At 39.5% G+C, this 15,992-nt stretch overlaps 1 protein-coding gene across 2 annotated transcripts in view; it reads left to right on the forward strand.

The window, feature by feature from the left end:
- NR3C1 (nuclear receptor subfamily 3 group C member 1) overlaps positions 1 to 15,992 on the forward strand; it is a 292,149-nt gene that overhangs the window by 202,429 nt on the left and 73,728 nt on the right. For both annotated transcript variants that reach the window (XM_082256086.1, XM_082256087.1), the window contains exon 3: positions 7,976 to 8,139. In XM_082256086.1, coding sequence (XP_082112212.1) covers positions 7,976 to 8,139 — 164 coding nt within the window. The remainder of the gene's footprint in view (positions 1 to 7,975; positions 8,140 to 15,992) is intronic.

Raw genomic sequence — 15,992 nt, forward strand, 5'->3', positions numbered from 1 at the left:
AACTGTTGGTTATAGTGCAACCTGACTCATTAAAGTGGTAGTATACTCAACTTTTTACCTTTTACCTACAGGTAAGCCTATAATATGGCTTACCTGTAGGTTGCAGGTTTAGGAGATATTCGTCCTGCATGCAGCCGCTGACCGCCGGACCTTCAGAGCTCTTTGCCGGAAAGTAACTCCCGTGCGCATGCACGGGAGTGACATCATCGCAGCTCCGGCCACTCACAGCACCGGAGCCGCTGAACCAGGAAGAGACGCCGAGGGAACATGGTGACCATGTCGGGGCTTCGTTTTAAGGTAAGTATTTCATAATGAGCTAGTATGCGATGCATACTAGCTCATTATGCCTTTCTCCTGCAGGGTTTGTTTTTTTTTTTTTTACTTAGGTGAGTATACAACCGCTTTAAAAGATGGTAAAAAATACCTTTTTCAAAACCTTCATAAAGCATGCTGGCCATCCGTTGATCTAGATACTTACACAGCCCCATGGCAACACGTTTTGAAGGATCTCCGGTGTTTTGGCTTTTAAGAAATGGCTCTCTATTTGCACTATTTGCACTTTGCATACCAGAAGACATCTTTTTAAAATACTTTGTCACTCCATGAACATCTGCACAAAAAGCACATTTGTGCTTATACCTACAATTCTGTGCCCATTTGCATTGCGAACCATTAAATGCAAAGCACACTCCTTTTTTATATCCAGACTGTACCATAGAATTTGTTATGTTTATTTGCCTACTTATCGGTGGGTTTTGTGGCATCCGCAAATTAAGCCATAGGCCTACATCTTTACTACCCCATATTCAATTTTATGAACCGCAAAATTTTTGTCTGAACGATTCATCATATGTAAACCAAGCCTCTGAATTTTTTGTGAGCTTCTAAAATAATATCAATATGATGAAATCAGAACTTTTTTCTGGACATTTCTCACACATTATACTTGCATTAATACAGAAGGCGTGTAACCAATTGTTTAAATGACCTGGCTACAGGCCTTCTTCTGTCATCATCATTTTTTTCTTTGTTTTGTCTCAGAAATTCTTTACTGGAAGGGAGCAAGGATAGCAAATCTTGGAATTCTTCATTTCAGATTTTTTCTTTTATCCTCTTTGACAAATGGAAACCTAGTCGAGAGGATAAACAAGGCATACTTCAGATATGCCTTTGCACATTCAGGGTTCCTTTTTCTTTATATGATACTTGCTGATTAATATGCGAAGGTGAAGTTACAATACCGAATGCTCCGATACCTCCCAAACAGCAGAAATATCCTTATTCTGTATTACATTTACCACTCCAGCTTCATTCTTTAAATAATCCAGTGTAGATGCTATTTTAGCTAAAGTATCATTTAACGTGTTCAATACATTTTCAGTATAACTACACTCGCCCTGCTCACTATAGACCGCTTCTGCCTGAGGATTGTGTGGAAAAATATAGCTGTCATCTGTTGACAATGTTATGCCTATGCTTGCCCAATCCTCAGCACTCCTGCGCCTGGCTTCTTCTTCCGGCTGTCTCGCAATGTCCCCGTCTTCCCTTCCGGCTGCACTCTTCTCACCATCCGCCTTCCGCCGCCGTCATCGTCTTCTTCTTCTGCTGCTGTCATCGCCCCTGCAGGTAGAGCCAGGCACTGGCTGATCCAATCTTCTCCTCCTTCGGCTTCTGCTCGCTCCAGGAGCTGGAGAAGCAACATCTTCATGTCTCCTCATAGGTCTCAGCGGAGAGCCCTAGTATTCCAGCCCTCTTGCAGAGCTCCGCCACAGCTATCTCTCATCTGAACTCTTTTTTTATAGGGGCTCTTAGGGCTTCTAGAAGCTTCTATTGACATGTGACCGCATTTTTAAGGATCCCCTACCTGCCAGTTACAAGGCTTGTCCACTGACCTTGAAACCTCTCTGGCTGCTGCTCTCCCATGAGGAAAAAAGGCTTAGGGGGCCTTGAAACCCCCTGCCTTTTTTCCCTTACATTTGCATCACATTGATTTCAGTGTGTTGGAGGTTGGAGTACTGTGTTAACAAGAAGTTAAATCACTCATTAGCATGAAATGAAAGTTACTAGTATAGTTTGACATCTGACTACGGTTGCTACGGTTCTTAGGGCTAAACAATTCCAGTGTGGATCCCATAGCTCTAGAAACCATCGCCCCTTACAAAACAACAGCTGGGCCTGCACAGGCTTGAGTTGTGCACACACTGATGACAGAGCACTCCTTCAGTCAGCTCAGAGCTGCAGTCACTGCTTGTTTGAGTCGTTAGGGAGAATGATTTTGGCAGTAGAGAGTGAATTGGAGGAGTTGCGCACTGAAATCCATAGCACCCACAAGGCCTGCTAAAGTAGTAATTCCACTGCTGGCTCTGTTGTTTAGAATCTGAAATGCTGCTGCGTTCAGAGAAATAGGCAAAATTAAAGAAAAATCAGTTCATTATAAAATGCATAAAAAGGCCATTCTGATTCTGATTGATAGCTAAACATCCAGGATTTGACGTGCGTGTAACAAACAAAGGACAATGCTATGTTCCTTTTAGTCTATTAGATGTATTATTAAAAGCATTCTATTGTCTGTTCAATAGGTGGAAAAAATGAACTGTTGTTGCTGACAGAAATCGTGTGAGCTTACCATTCCCTGTGTCTTGTCAGATATGATTGTTGCCAGATATCTCTGTGGACTAAAGAATGCCTCATTTGTATGTTAAAGATCTGAGGAGACCTGACACTCTTCCTGTCCTAGGGTGATAACAATACACCTGTACAGATACAGTACAGTAAGTAAGCATTGTCCCCCTAGGACAGGAAATGTGTTATTTAGCCATTTACTGTATGTGGCTTAAGCCACCGGGTGCTGCGGCAGGAAGCCCATGTACGTTTGTAGAGACGTAGCAGCTGTACAGACACAGCCGCTTGTCCTATTTTGACAGACATACAGGTTCGCAGACCTGGTGTGCGTTTGGGGCTGCTCACCCACACACCTGTCAAAGTAGAATGACTGTGTCCCCATAGACTTACATGGGCTGGATCCATGCAGCACCTTGCGACTCCAGACGCATAAACAGTATATGGGCCAGTTCACTGTATATGGGCCTCAGCACTCATGTGAGTAAGGAATTGTTTCTCAGCCTTTTTCCAGTCAAGATACCTTTTAAAAATATGGACAATCTCAAGGCATCCCACTTTTTGCACACTAGTACCGACTAGTATTCCAGGGTTTCTCCTCTCCCTCAGTTTCTCTCCATCACTTGGCTAATGTGACCCCAGTGTTGACGGTGGGGGGGGGGGGGGGGTCAAACAAGGATGCTTTGCAGGCGATCATCACTGATGACATCACTGGTTGTTAGAATGCTGGTGGCTGGAAGTTTGTTATAAAAACATGTGGCTTTGTGTAACTAAAAGGCAGGCTTGATCCCCCTGCTGGGTTGTATACATTTTTTTAGGCAATTTTTAGGCACTTTGACAGGGCACCCTGGTTGAAAAAGGCTGGAGTGAGGCCTAAAGAATGTGAATTGAATCAAACATTCTCTGATGGCGAATCTGTCACTGTCCAAACAAATGGACTTGGAAGATTCACCTGAAAATTGTATGTCGCTGCTTTATAAATATACCTTATAGTGTGTGTAAAAAAGAATACATGTAGGTAAACAGAAAGATAAACTTGTAAGCCAGTAGAACAGGTGGATAAGATTGGCAAACAGAAGGTAAAAATCCCAGAAAATTAGAAAATATTTCAAGGTAGAAAAAAAAAATTATTCTTAGGGTCATTTCACACCTATACACATTTCCAGTGTGACAAGCGCATCAAAAGTATTTCCCCTTAAAGGCTATATGATTTTTCACATTGCTATGCTGCATTTGTGCTGCATTTTAAAAAGTCCTGCATGAAGCATCTTTAGTGCACTGTGTAAAAGGGGGGCAGGGCGTCCCTTCTCTCCAATTAGCTCTCAGAGCTCCCCTCACTGAGCTCTGCAGAGTGTAATTTCAACTCTCCGCCCCCTTTTTTCTGACAGCTCAGACAAGCTTGATAACTTCTGTACTTTGAACTGATGTAGAGGAGAGACGACTGTAGATAAACAGGTACAACCTATGTAGGAGGATCTCTGTGTATAACTTGAATCCAGTCACTTCACTGGTTATATGTAAGGGTTTACAACTACTTTAACAATCAGCAGATATGTAAACAATGCCCCCTATCCCCTGCTGGAGTAGTGCAGGAGTTCTGCAGCTTTCCAGCTTCTCCGGTCCAGCATCCCCCTCCCCTACCCTCCCGCTCTCGGAGCCTATGCTCCAGGCTGACCCGCCTGCTGTCTTTTCGGCTCCTTCCCCCTCCAGTGGTAGCATCACTGCTGCACAGGAGGATGCTGACTACCAAGGAGGTACCGGGGGAGGCAATAGCACTGATTGCTAAGGACGTTGGTGGGCCCTGGCTCCTTAACAACTAGTGAATAGCTGGTCGATAAGGAGTGGTCACCCCACGGTGTCCTTAACAACCAGCCATTCATGCATATGCGCTGTAATGCAATGCATTTAAAACATGCTGTGTGTTTTTAAAACATACAAAGTGCATTTTAGTAGCGCTGCTTTGGGAAACCAGCTGCGCTGTAGTGTGAAAAGGCCCTTAAGCAAGCATGAAGACAGCGCTAAGAAATAACAAGGTCAATAGATGGAATGCTGAATAGTTTACAAAGTTATGCTTCTACATCTTTTAGCATTAACGTGTTTTCATGTTGAAAATTTGCTGTCAGGCTACCCATGAATAATTATGACACTAGTAAGCACTCTAACAAGTTTTCTGGATTTTTCAAGTCACAACATAAAGTTTGTGTCTGTTAACGAAGCCTCAGGAGAAGCTGCTTTGCCCGTGCATGTCACAATCCACACATGCTACTAAGTAGACAGATAGTCTTACCTAGTTTTGTGTGTACTGTTGTATATAGGGTCCCTGTACTGTTAGTGACTATACAGTATGTATATACTGTATTATAAAGTAATTCAGAGTTCTCAGTCAGGCATCTGTTCTTTCTTGAGAATTAAATTATTCAAATAGCCTTTTTTTTTTTTTTCTAGAAAAGATCAGGATGTGGGATACCTCTAATGACCATATTGTGTTTATTAACCAATAAAAAAAATATTGTGTGCAGCAAAAAAAGATGCAATTTAATCATAGTTTATTCCTTGCTGACCATTATGTAACCATTCGACCGCAGGTGGCTTTTTTGTTAGAAGATGATACACATGAGAAAATACTGCTTTTTTTTGAAGAGCTTTATCTAATGCTGTAAGAACAAAGTAGAATTAGGAGTGAAGTGTGGGGAAAAAAAATCACACATGCTTACCTCCATGCTGCAGAATTGCTGTGATGCTACATCTGTCCCCACCAGCTCTAAGCTTAAGAACTGACATCTTGCTCAGTTTTCGGTCCACTCTAAACACAGAGGGGTGACTCTCAGTCACCGCTCTCTGCTCTGACCCTCCAGTGCTCACTGGGACTTCATGCTGGAGAGGAGGGGGGAAAGGCTGGCATTAATTTCAGGATCCTTCCAGAGCCTGGATCAGCTCTGGGACATCAACCAACAGCAGGCTTTGACCCGCTGTAGGCTAATTCTGGGTCACCGGAGAACACAAGTAAGTTCAGTCCTGTGATCCAGAAGAGAAGTATGGCCAAAAAAGCTTTTGGCATGCTTCTTTTAAGCAACACTAAATTCTGGTTAAAAGAATTTTATTTTTAAGTTACTGTCTATTGTACTCGGCCCCCTCCAAATCGCCAAATTCCTTTTTTTATTTTATTTGTTTATTTTTGCAGCTGTGATCAGACATTCTGTTGGATGTGCAAATCAGTGAAAAATAAATAAGCATATAAATATAAAAACAGAATCAATTTGTATGTGAGGAGTAAAAAACACTAAAAGATGTATTTTAGCGGTACGAGTTGCTCGTCCTCCTCGCGGAGCGACAGACTCACTTCCGGCTTGCGTTCCACCTCTATCATGACGTAATGACGCTGTGCGGTCCAAACTGTCGCGTTTCGTCACTTCCGGTGACGTCCTCAGAGTTTGGACAGCACAGTGATCTCCGGACTCATATATTGGAAGCTCCGCCCATCATTCCGCCCTTAATTAAGCAGCCGGAAGGAGCTGAAATTACGGAGGTGTCCCCATATCAATGATTAAAACCAATTCTCTTCGTCTGTATCCCTATTTTGATTCAATATTGGGTAGTGGGGTGGATTGGCAACCCGCACAATGCCTGTACAATACCTGTATTGGTTATGAGCAGTGTATACATGATGTACACCGTATACAAACAATAAATAATCACATTATTTATATGAATGTGATAAAATTATTTTTCAAATAAATATTTCATATATATAACTTTACAATAAAATTGCCCTAGATGAAAAATATAAAACACCATTAATTAATACCTTTAAAAAAAAGTTTTAAAGGTATTAATTAACCACTTTACCACCGGAGGATTTTGCTGTCTTCCGTCCAGGCCACTTTTTGCGATTCGGCGCTGTGCGACTTCAACTGACAATTGCGCGGTCGTGCGACGCCGTACCCAAACGAAATTTACGTCCTTTTTTTCCCACAAACAGAGCTTTCTTTTGGTGGTATTTGATCACCTATGCGATTTTTACTTTTTGCACTATAAACAAAAAAAGAGCGTTTATTTTGAAAAAATAACAATATTTTTAACATTTTTTTATATGAAATTCCCCCAACAAAGATGTAAAAAACAATTTTTTAAAAAATTTTTGGCCAATTTGTTTTCTGCTACATATGTTTGGTAAAAAAAATCGCAATAAGCGTATTTTGATTGGTTTGCGCAAAAGTTATTGCGTTTACTAACAAAGGGAAAGATTTCTGTCATTTTTGGTGTTTTTTTTTTTTTAACGCGTAATGGCGGCGATCTGCGATTTTTTTTTGTGGGACTGCGACATTGCAGCGGACAGATCGGACCCTTGACTGACATTTTTGACACTTTTGGGGGTACCAGTGACATTACTGCAGTAATCAGTGCTATATATATGCACTGTTACTGTAAAAATGACACTGGCAGGGAAGGGGTTAATTTTATTGGAGAGGGAGGGGTTAATGTATGCCTGGTGCTTACTGACGTGTAGGGGGGGAGGTGACTGAGTGAGACAAGGACAGATCGGATGTCCAGCTATGCTGAACAGTCCGATCTGTCACTCCCTGTCACTATGGAGATCCGCCCGCTTGTGTTTACACAGGCGGGCGGATCTCCACACTAGATCCCCGGCGATCGGGGCAGAGCAGCGGCGATCGCCGCTGCTCCTCCCCTGGCCCGACTCCCGCTGTGAATGAAAACAGCGGGAGCGAGGCTCCGGCGGCGCGCAAGCGCCGCCCAGAAGGGGGAGTGTCTGACGACGTTAATACTACGTCGTCAGACGATAACGAACCACTCTGCCGCAGTAGTATTACCGCGAGCAGACGTAAAGTGGTTAATGGTGTTTTATATTTTTCATCTAGGGCAATTTAATTTAAATACCCATAATCTAACTTTTATAGTATTTATTAAACTACTCTTGTAACTCCTTGGCGCGCGGAATATACCTTTGTATATATTTTTTCAGTTATTCTGTTGGATGGTGACTATGTTCATTCTCCATGGTCCCTCTGTATGTAGAAAAGGAAGCCGCCCTCTCCTGCTCACCCCTGAGATGACCTATGGAGAGCAGTTGACTATGTGCTGTAAAAACCACTTTAGAACGACTTCAATTTAATCTGCGGTCTTAAAGATTGTAATATTGGCATTCTTGTTTAATTTATTGTATATGACAAAATGTGTGTATACAGTATGTTATTTTATCTTTTATTGTGGGAAAGTGGTACATAATGAACATATTTTCAAAATATTCTTAAGTACATAAATAACATTAAACACTTGTTGTGAGCATGCACAAGAAATGTTATTTCCAGGTGAATAAACAATTCTATTTTCTTTCTAGCCCAGGAATGAGACCTGATGTGAGTCCTTCTCCGTCCAGTTCTTCTACCAGCACCGGACCACCTCCCAAGCTCTGTTTGGTGTGTTCTGATGAAGCCTCTGGGTGTCACTATGGAGTATTGACCTGCGGCAGCTGTAAAGTATTTTTCAAAAGAGCAGTAGAAGGTATGCCAACTATCTATTCTAGCATCCATACTAATATTTCAGGCTATACGCTTATCAAAATGCTTTACAACTCTGTACAGATGTCTGCCAAGTATGCATTTTTGTCTTATCTTTATTTTACAGCAGTTTTTCGAGCCCAACTATAAGCTAAACATTTTTTCTATGTTTGGATAGGAAAGTGAAGTGCTTAAGTCTCTGGTTCTTACTGTTGTCTGTCGTCCCATTGGGAACCTTTTTCCTAACTCCTTGTGTCACTGAACATAGAAATAAGGGGAAACCTTTCCTAACAAGGACACTCAATCAAGTTTGTTACCCTTCATCGCACTTTCCAAATCTAAACAAAAAATTATTTGTACTTGAACTTGTTTGTCTTTAGAAAATAACATTGCATTTGATTAATACATTATTGCTTGTGCAACAGATGTACTGGGTCCCTAGTGCCATAGGACTCTTTACATTGTATGCTAATGCTTAAAGTTGATACAGGGAATATCCGATTGTCTGCTGGGGAACCAGAAAGACTTCCCCCCCCCCCCCCCCCCCCGCTGGAGAAAATTAGATAATGCTTTATTGAGTTTTTTTTTTTTTATCTCTTGATCAACTGTGGGTATAGGATTTTATATATATATATATATATATATATATATATATATATATATATATATATACATGGAGGTTTTCTATGTGTGTGTGTGTGTGTTTTTTTCCCTATGTTGAACTGGATGGACTTTTGTGTCTTTTTTTTAACCAGATTATCTATGTTACTGATGTAGCACCCTCCTAGCTAGGAGCTAGTGACAGAGTATAGTTTTGAGCTCCGTCTGCTTACCAGAGGGGCTGCAGGTAAATTGATATTGCTCTCTGCCTACCAGAGAGCAGAATCTGTTAGGAAGGTCTGCTCATTGTGCTCAGTATGCTATTCATTCATTCTGGAGAGTGTATCACACTGGTCCAATAGGGAAGCATGTTGGACAGCGGAGAAAACCTGATGAATTAGTGCATAGACTTTTGATACAGTCCTGATGATTGGCAGAGGGCAGGTCGCCTCAGTGCATTCTGGGATACTGTATAAAAGCCAGTAGCACATGTGCTGCAGGGTCTTTGGCTGTAAAGCGGAGTCCTGAAGGGAGGGGGCAGCTGCCTTCTCCTCTGTAGAGGTGCCATGTGGTCGCAGGAGGTCGTCCTGAGGGCCAGAGGAGCGGTTGAGAGGAGGTCCAGGAAAGCTGACTGAGAGGGGAGACACTGGAGACCCTGGGACTGCAGTATTGTGAGTACAGGGACTCGTGTCAAGGGGCTTGACCGTAGGGGGGCCACCCCTGCTCGTAGAATAGTCAGAGGACAGGTGTAAGCAGAGGAAGAGAGAGGATACTAGGGAGAGTGTCCTGAAGATAATTGTTCATCAAGTCGTCTTAAAGATAAGAGACTTAATCCATATTCATCCAAAGTTGCAGGATGAATCAACAGCCTGGCTGTTCCATACCTATTGCAAAGTAGAGAAGATAGTAGTCCTCAAACACTGTGAATAGTTAAAATTAGAGTATCCCACTATTTCCTTCTCCTATCCCCATTCTACAATAAACAACAAAAACAACCAAATACCCCTGGACTGATTATTGGAGTGTGAGCCAAGGAGAATTAAGGAATTGTCTTTGCTTATGGCCGTGTGCTGGTAACCAGGGGAAACCCACAGAGTGAATATTATGCGGTCCTTACGGGGGCAGTGCTACACTATGTTACTATGTTATGGCTATAGTTATGCTTTTGTTCTGTGAGATTATAGCCTCTTCTCCATCTTCTTTATGTTATCCTTAATTTCACCAGATCAGACCGATATTTTGCAAGTTGGTAAGTACTATGCTTCAAAATGGTTCTGATCATTATATGGACTATAGAAGCCTATTATGGTCCTTAAACGTTTCCAGTCATCCCGATCAATAATGCTTGCATCAGACAAATGACTTGCAAGACTGTAAGACATTGCTCTGAATAACAGTGTACTTAAACCCAAGAACAAAAATGCAAAACATTGAAGCCAACCAGCCAATAGATGTAACAGCTAAATTTACTAAAATACAAATTGGCCTAAACTGGTAAAAAATTTGATTTTTTTTTTTTAATTTTTTTATTGGGAAAATTTTATAGCAGACAGTAAAAAATATTGTGTTTTTTTTTTTTTTTTTTCAAAATTGTCACTCTTTTTTTGTTTATAGCGCAAAATCTAAACCTCGCAGAGGTGATCAAATACTACCAAAAGAAAGCTATGTTTGTAGGAAAAAAGGACGTTAATTGTATTTGGTAACAGCGTCACATGACCGCGCAATTGTTAAAGTAACGCAGTGCCGAATTGCAAAAAATGGCCCGGTCATTAAAGGGGTAAAACTTTCCGGAGCTGAAGTGGTTAATCTTTAAAAAATCGTAAACTCGATTTAACCTCCCCTCACAATTTTAGTCTGGCATTGCCACGATTTATGTAACAGTGCAGAGCCGTTCTCTGCTCAGAGCTGTCAAAGAAAAAAAAAAACAGCCGGCAAAGATTATCACAACTTTGCTTAGCGCTGAGAGATTAAAGAGAAACATTGTATCATTTCGTTCTTTTAGATCAAAGGGATGAACTTCAGTCTATCAATTAGGTCAGTTTAACCACTTAACCGCCTTAGCGGTATCCCCGAGCGTGACTCGGGGTAGGAATTTTCTGCTATTAGCGGTATCCCCGAGCCACGCTCGGGGTCAATGGGCAGAGCGTGCAGACAGCGCAGCGGAGCTTCTCTTACCTTATCCTGGCGATCCAGCGATGAGCTCTCATTGCTGTGGTCGCCAGCCGAGATCTCCGCCGCTCGTCTGTCGTCTGTCGGTAGGAGGACTTCCTAGTTCCGTTCCCTGCAGCAGCAATGCTGCATGGGAGCGGAACTAGGGAGGGAAATTCAAAAAAAAAAAAAAAAAACGTTGCACAAAACACATAACACATTTTATATTATATATATGCATATATATATATATATATATATATATATATATATATATATATATATATGCATATATATATATATATATATATATATATATATATATATATATATATATATATGCATATATATATATATATATATATATATATATATATATATATGCATATATATATATATATATATATATATATATATATATATATATATATATATATATGCATATATATATATATATATATATATATATATATATATATATATATGCATATATATATATATATACATATATATATATATATATATGCATATATATATATGCATATATATATATATATATATATATATATGCATATATATATATGCATATATATATATATATATATATATATATACATATATATATATATATATATATGCATATATATATATATATATATATATATATATATATATGCATATATATATATATATATAAAATTATATTATTGATTCGATTATAATTCATGCGTTATATATATATATATATACACACACACATATATATATAATATATAACGCATGAATTATAATCTAATTAATAATATAATTTTATTATATATATTATATATTAAATAATAAAATAATATTATTGATTCGATTATAATTCACTTGTTTGTGTTTCAAATTTATCACATCTGGGATGTCTACTAGAGACTTGTTTTGGTCAGGTTTAAGTAAGTAATTACTAAGAATTGTAGGCCTATAATACATAACGCCAAATTTCCATGAAAAGAATTGTACCGCTTTTGGAACAGAATTCCTGACAGAATCATACCGCCAGGGAGGTTAAAGACGAAGCCTTTTTCTGACACTTTACGAGTTCAAATCAGTATTTTTTGCTAGAAAATTACTTAGAACCCCAAACATTATATATAATTATCTAGCAGAGACCGTAGAGAATAAAATGTTGTTGTAATATTTTATGTCACACTGTATTTGCGCAGCAGTCTTTCAAAGGCACTTCAATGAAAAAAAAAACTAAACAGTAAAGTTAGCCCAATTTTTTGTATAATGTGAAAGATGATGTTACGCTGAGAATTGTGAGAGAATCATGATCTTTATTTTAAACAAAAAAATCATGATTTTCATTTATTCAGAATCGTGCAGCTCTAATATATAGCCAATTATGATGTTAAATTGTGTATCTTGTTGAATTGTGTCAGTGAAGCAACACCTAATTGGACTGAGAAGTTGAGCCTTAAAATACTTCTTTCCTCGATAAAAGTCTGATCTTTGCCAACAGCTCTAGCGGAAAACATATCCCATGCTGCTATTACCTACAGAATGCATTGTGTGTAGTTCAGCAGAACAACTGGACCATGGCTAACTGCTAGCACTGACATAGGGCACTTTGTAGGCCAAGACTACTTTTTTTTTTAAGTGGAGACAATAGAGCCAATAGTCCTGCTGAGAGTACCAGATGGTATTAAAAATGAACATGACTCTCTAGGTATGTGCAAACTGCATTCACTATTCTATTGTCTCTAATCTCTTTGTTGCTGGAAATGCACCATTATATGTAGTCACCTTGTTTGTGTGCATTAATTAGTCACAGTCCATTTTGGCATTGACAGTTTCTCAAATTGTAATTAATGTGCAATGCAGGTGGGTAAGCAGATGCCAAGCAATGTTTAACTTCTAAAACAACTTGTATGAACATTCTCCCACTTCATAGTAACAAGCCACGAGTAATGGAGGGCAGATTTTTACCAACAAAAACTTCACAGATATTAGAAATTTTCATCATTTAAAAAAAAACAAAAAACTTTAGGCACTTTTATGTATAAGTGCACTTTCACTTTGAATTATGCATTTGTACTTATCCCTGCAAACACTAGTCAACACTTATTGCCACTGAAGGTTTTCAATCTTGGCTGTCAGCATGGTTCCTAGTCATGTTATCACTATGTCCTTTTTGACGTAGTGATAACATGCCAGCTGGAGGTTTCATTGAAAAAATGAAAGCCCTCAGGTTACAGTTGAACACTGCTTCCATCAGGGTCCAGTGCTCATCTGCGATTCCATAGTTTTTATGCTGCAATCATCAATTTATCGGATTACATTTTTAAAAATAAAAGAAGTTAATTAAAACCTGCATTTTTATTTTATTTTATGTTATTTTATTTTTTTGCAATTTATGCAGTTGTAAACCTATAATAAAAGCACAACAGTTTTTTTCTTTTTATTTAAACAGTAGTCTTATACGTCCTTAAGAAATATGAAAATGATTTGGGTTTGCAAACTAGTAATAGTAGTATTGGTAAATTAATAGACAACACTGTCAATTGTCAACACTGCTACATTTGACTGAGGGATCTAGGCATCAATGACCCTTGAGCACTGAAGGATTAAAAAACAATATCATCTTTAGTGAAGCTATCAATAGTTCCCAGCACCTCTCTGAATGCTACCCACCTGAGATATTTCTTCCCAATCCAGTGATCTTTCTTTCACTTATGTCCCAGTCGGACCTTCTTTATGCTGCACATGCGCCCATGGCCCCATGAGTTTCTAGGGGAGCTGTTCTCCTAGTGGCCTCCAGCAGTCTCTTGAAGTACAGCCTACCTATAGGAAAGGATGGAGCCAGTAGTAGAGCCAAAGGAGACCTTGTTGAAGCAAAGATTGCTAGATCTGGGAGAAAGGTAAATTGGGCTGGATTTGGGGTGTTGGGGGGATTTATTATAGGACAACTTCACCTTTTAGCACCTCTGAGAAAACATAAAACTATTATTTCTTGCACAATTGAAAGGCTCAAATTAATGGGCATAGTTGGATTGAATGCATGTGTTTAAATCTTGTAAGTATACTTTATATTAAAACTGTATCCTAACTTAAAAAACAGAAAATGTAATCTATATCAGCTTACCAGTCGTTAGATGTCGTTGCTTCCATTAATTTGCGCAACACTTTACATGTATATATTGTAGATTCACATCAGGCCCTACCCTCAAGGAGCTTACAATCCAAGGTCCCTAACTCGCATTCATTCACATACTAACATGTCTTTGGAGTGTGGGAGGAAACCAGAGTACCCAGAGGAAACCTATGCAGGCACTGGGAGAACAGAAAGGGGAAGGAGAAGAAAGGCAGCGCCACCTCAGTGTAGATTAAAAGGCTATTTATTACATAAAAACAACGTAGTAACTCACACAGAGGAAATAGTTGATCAGCAAATGGTGATGGATCATCTGCAACACTGCAGTGATGCTAGGGAAGTACACTGTGGCGGCCGTGGTCCTGGCTGTGCCGGGGGAGTCCGACACTTCCTGTGTTTCTGGCAGCGTTCAGTATCCAGGCTTACATCCAATAGTGGCAGGGGGGTGCTCATGTTCGGAGCATGCATGCTCCTTCCTCAGGCGATGCTGGGAGAACAGACAAATTCCAGGAAGGTATTGCTGTGGTTGGGATCAGAAACCGACAACCCTAAAGCTGCCATGCGGAAGTGCTAAGACATTTTCTGTCCCTGGTTGGCTATGTTTATTCCTGCACTGTACCTATGCAGGGAGCCATGGTTATCAGCCAGGCTGGACTTCATATGTGTCTGGCTTTGTTCATTTCCATTGCATGAGGGGTGGGGATAGTAGTTGTTTACAGAAAGAAGATAGCATAGTTTTATGTTTCTAGTTTTGGCTCGCATGAAGTGGTAAGGACACTGCATTTCTGGCAATATCAACAGGTTCAGGTATTTCTTACACTTGCTGTTGGTGAGCTCGGATATATTAAATGTTTGTTCTTTTGTTTAGTTATCCTTTATTTAGGACACCTGGATTCATTTAGGTGAAAAAGTTGAAAATTCCCTTCCCAAAATACTTTGATTTTGGAAGAGTAAAACCATTGAAGTATTTGCCTTCGACCCATTCCCTTTATTAAACAGGCTAAGTTTAATTTATCAAGTCTTTGAAATAGGAGCATTTAGATTTTGTGTTTGCATGTTTTCTTGTTCAAAGAACAAAGCATATGAGAGTGATTGTAATCAGAATCTGAAGGGTGGAAATCAACATGGATGGAACTATATCACCCTAACATAATTATAGATATGTTCTAAAGCTGCAAGGTGGAGCTAGCATGATGTTTGAATTAAACATCTGACAAATCTAATGAGGTGATTCATTTGGTGAGATGTAGACACATTCATTTAATTCATCAAGAGTTTCTCAGGTTTTGAGTTGACATATTTCTGAGAAATATACAGGAGACATCTGTCAGGGTAATTTAAGGTAAAATATTCTGTAAATTGTCCCTGGCATAATGGTAAATTAAAGATTTTATTTTCTGTTCACTTGTGCTGCTGCTATTTGCTACATGTACAGTACTGTGCAGAAGTTTTAGGCAGGTGTGAAGAAATGCTGTAAGGTAAGAATGCTTTCAAAAATATATTTTAATAGATTATTTTTATCAATTTACAAAATGTAAAGTGATTGAACAGAAGTAAAATCTAAACCAAATCAGCCTTTGGTGTGTCTGCCCTTTGGCTTCAATCCAACAACAATTCTTAAACTTGCAACGTCAGTGGTTTTGTAGAATTATGGCACTTTTCCACTGCAAGTACCGGCTCGGCTCCACTTGGCCCTGCTTGGCCCGGTTTGGTTTTCCACTGCATGGTACCGCATGGTATGGTGTTGGAACAGTTTGGTACGGTTTGCTTTTCCACTAAAGTAGTACTAAAGTAAGTGGGTGGGATAACAACGATTCTCTGACCAATCAGTGGCAAGTAGTGACAAACAATCAAGGCTGCATGCAAAGGATTGTGGGATATGGTACCGGTACGGCCCTCTTAGAACCACAACTGAGGTGGTACTGTTTATGGTACTGTTTAGAGAGCCGTACCGTTCGGTTCCATGTAGTGGA

Source organism: Pelophylax lessonae (assembly GCF_965119305.1).
Source record: "Pelophylax lessonae genome assembly, chromosome: 4".
NCBI lineage: Eukaryota > Metazoa > Chordata > Amphibia > Anura > Ranidae > Pelophylax > Pelophylax lessonae.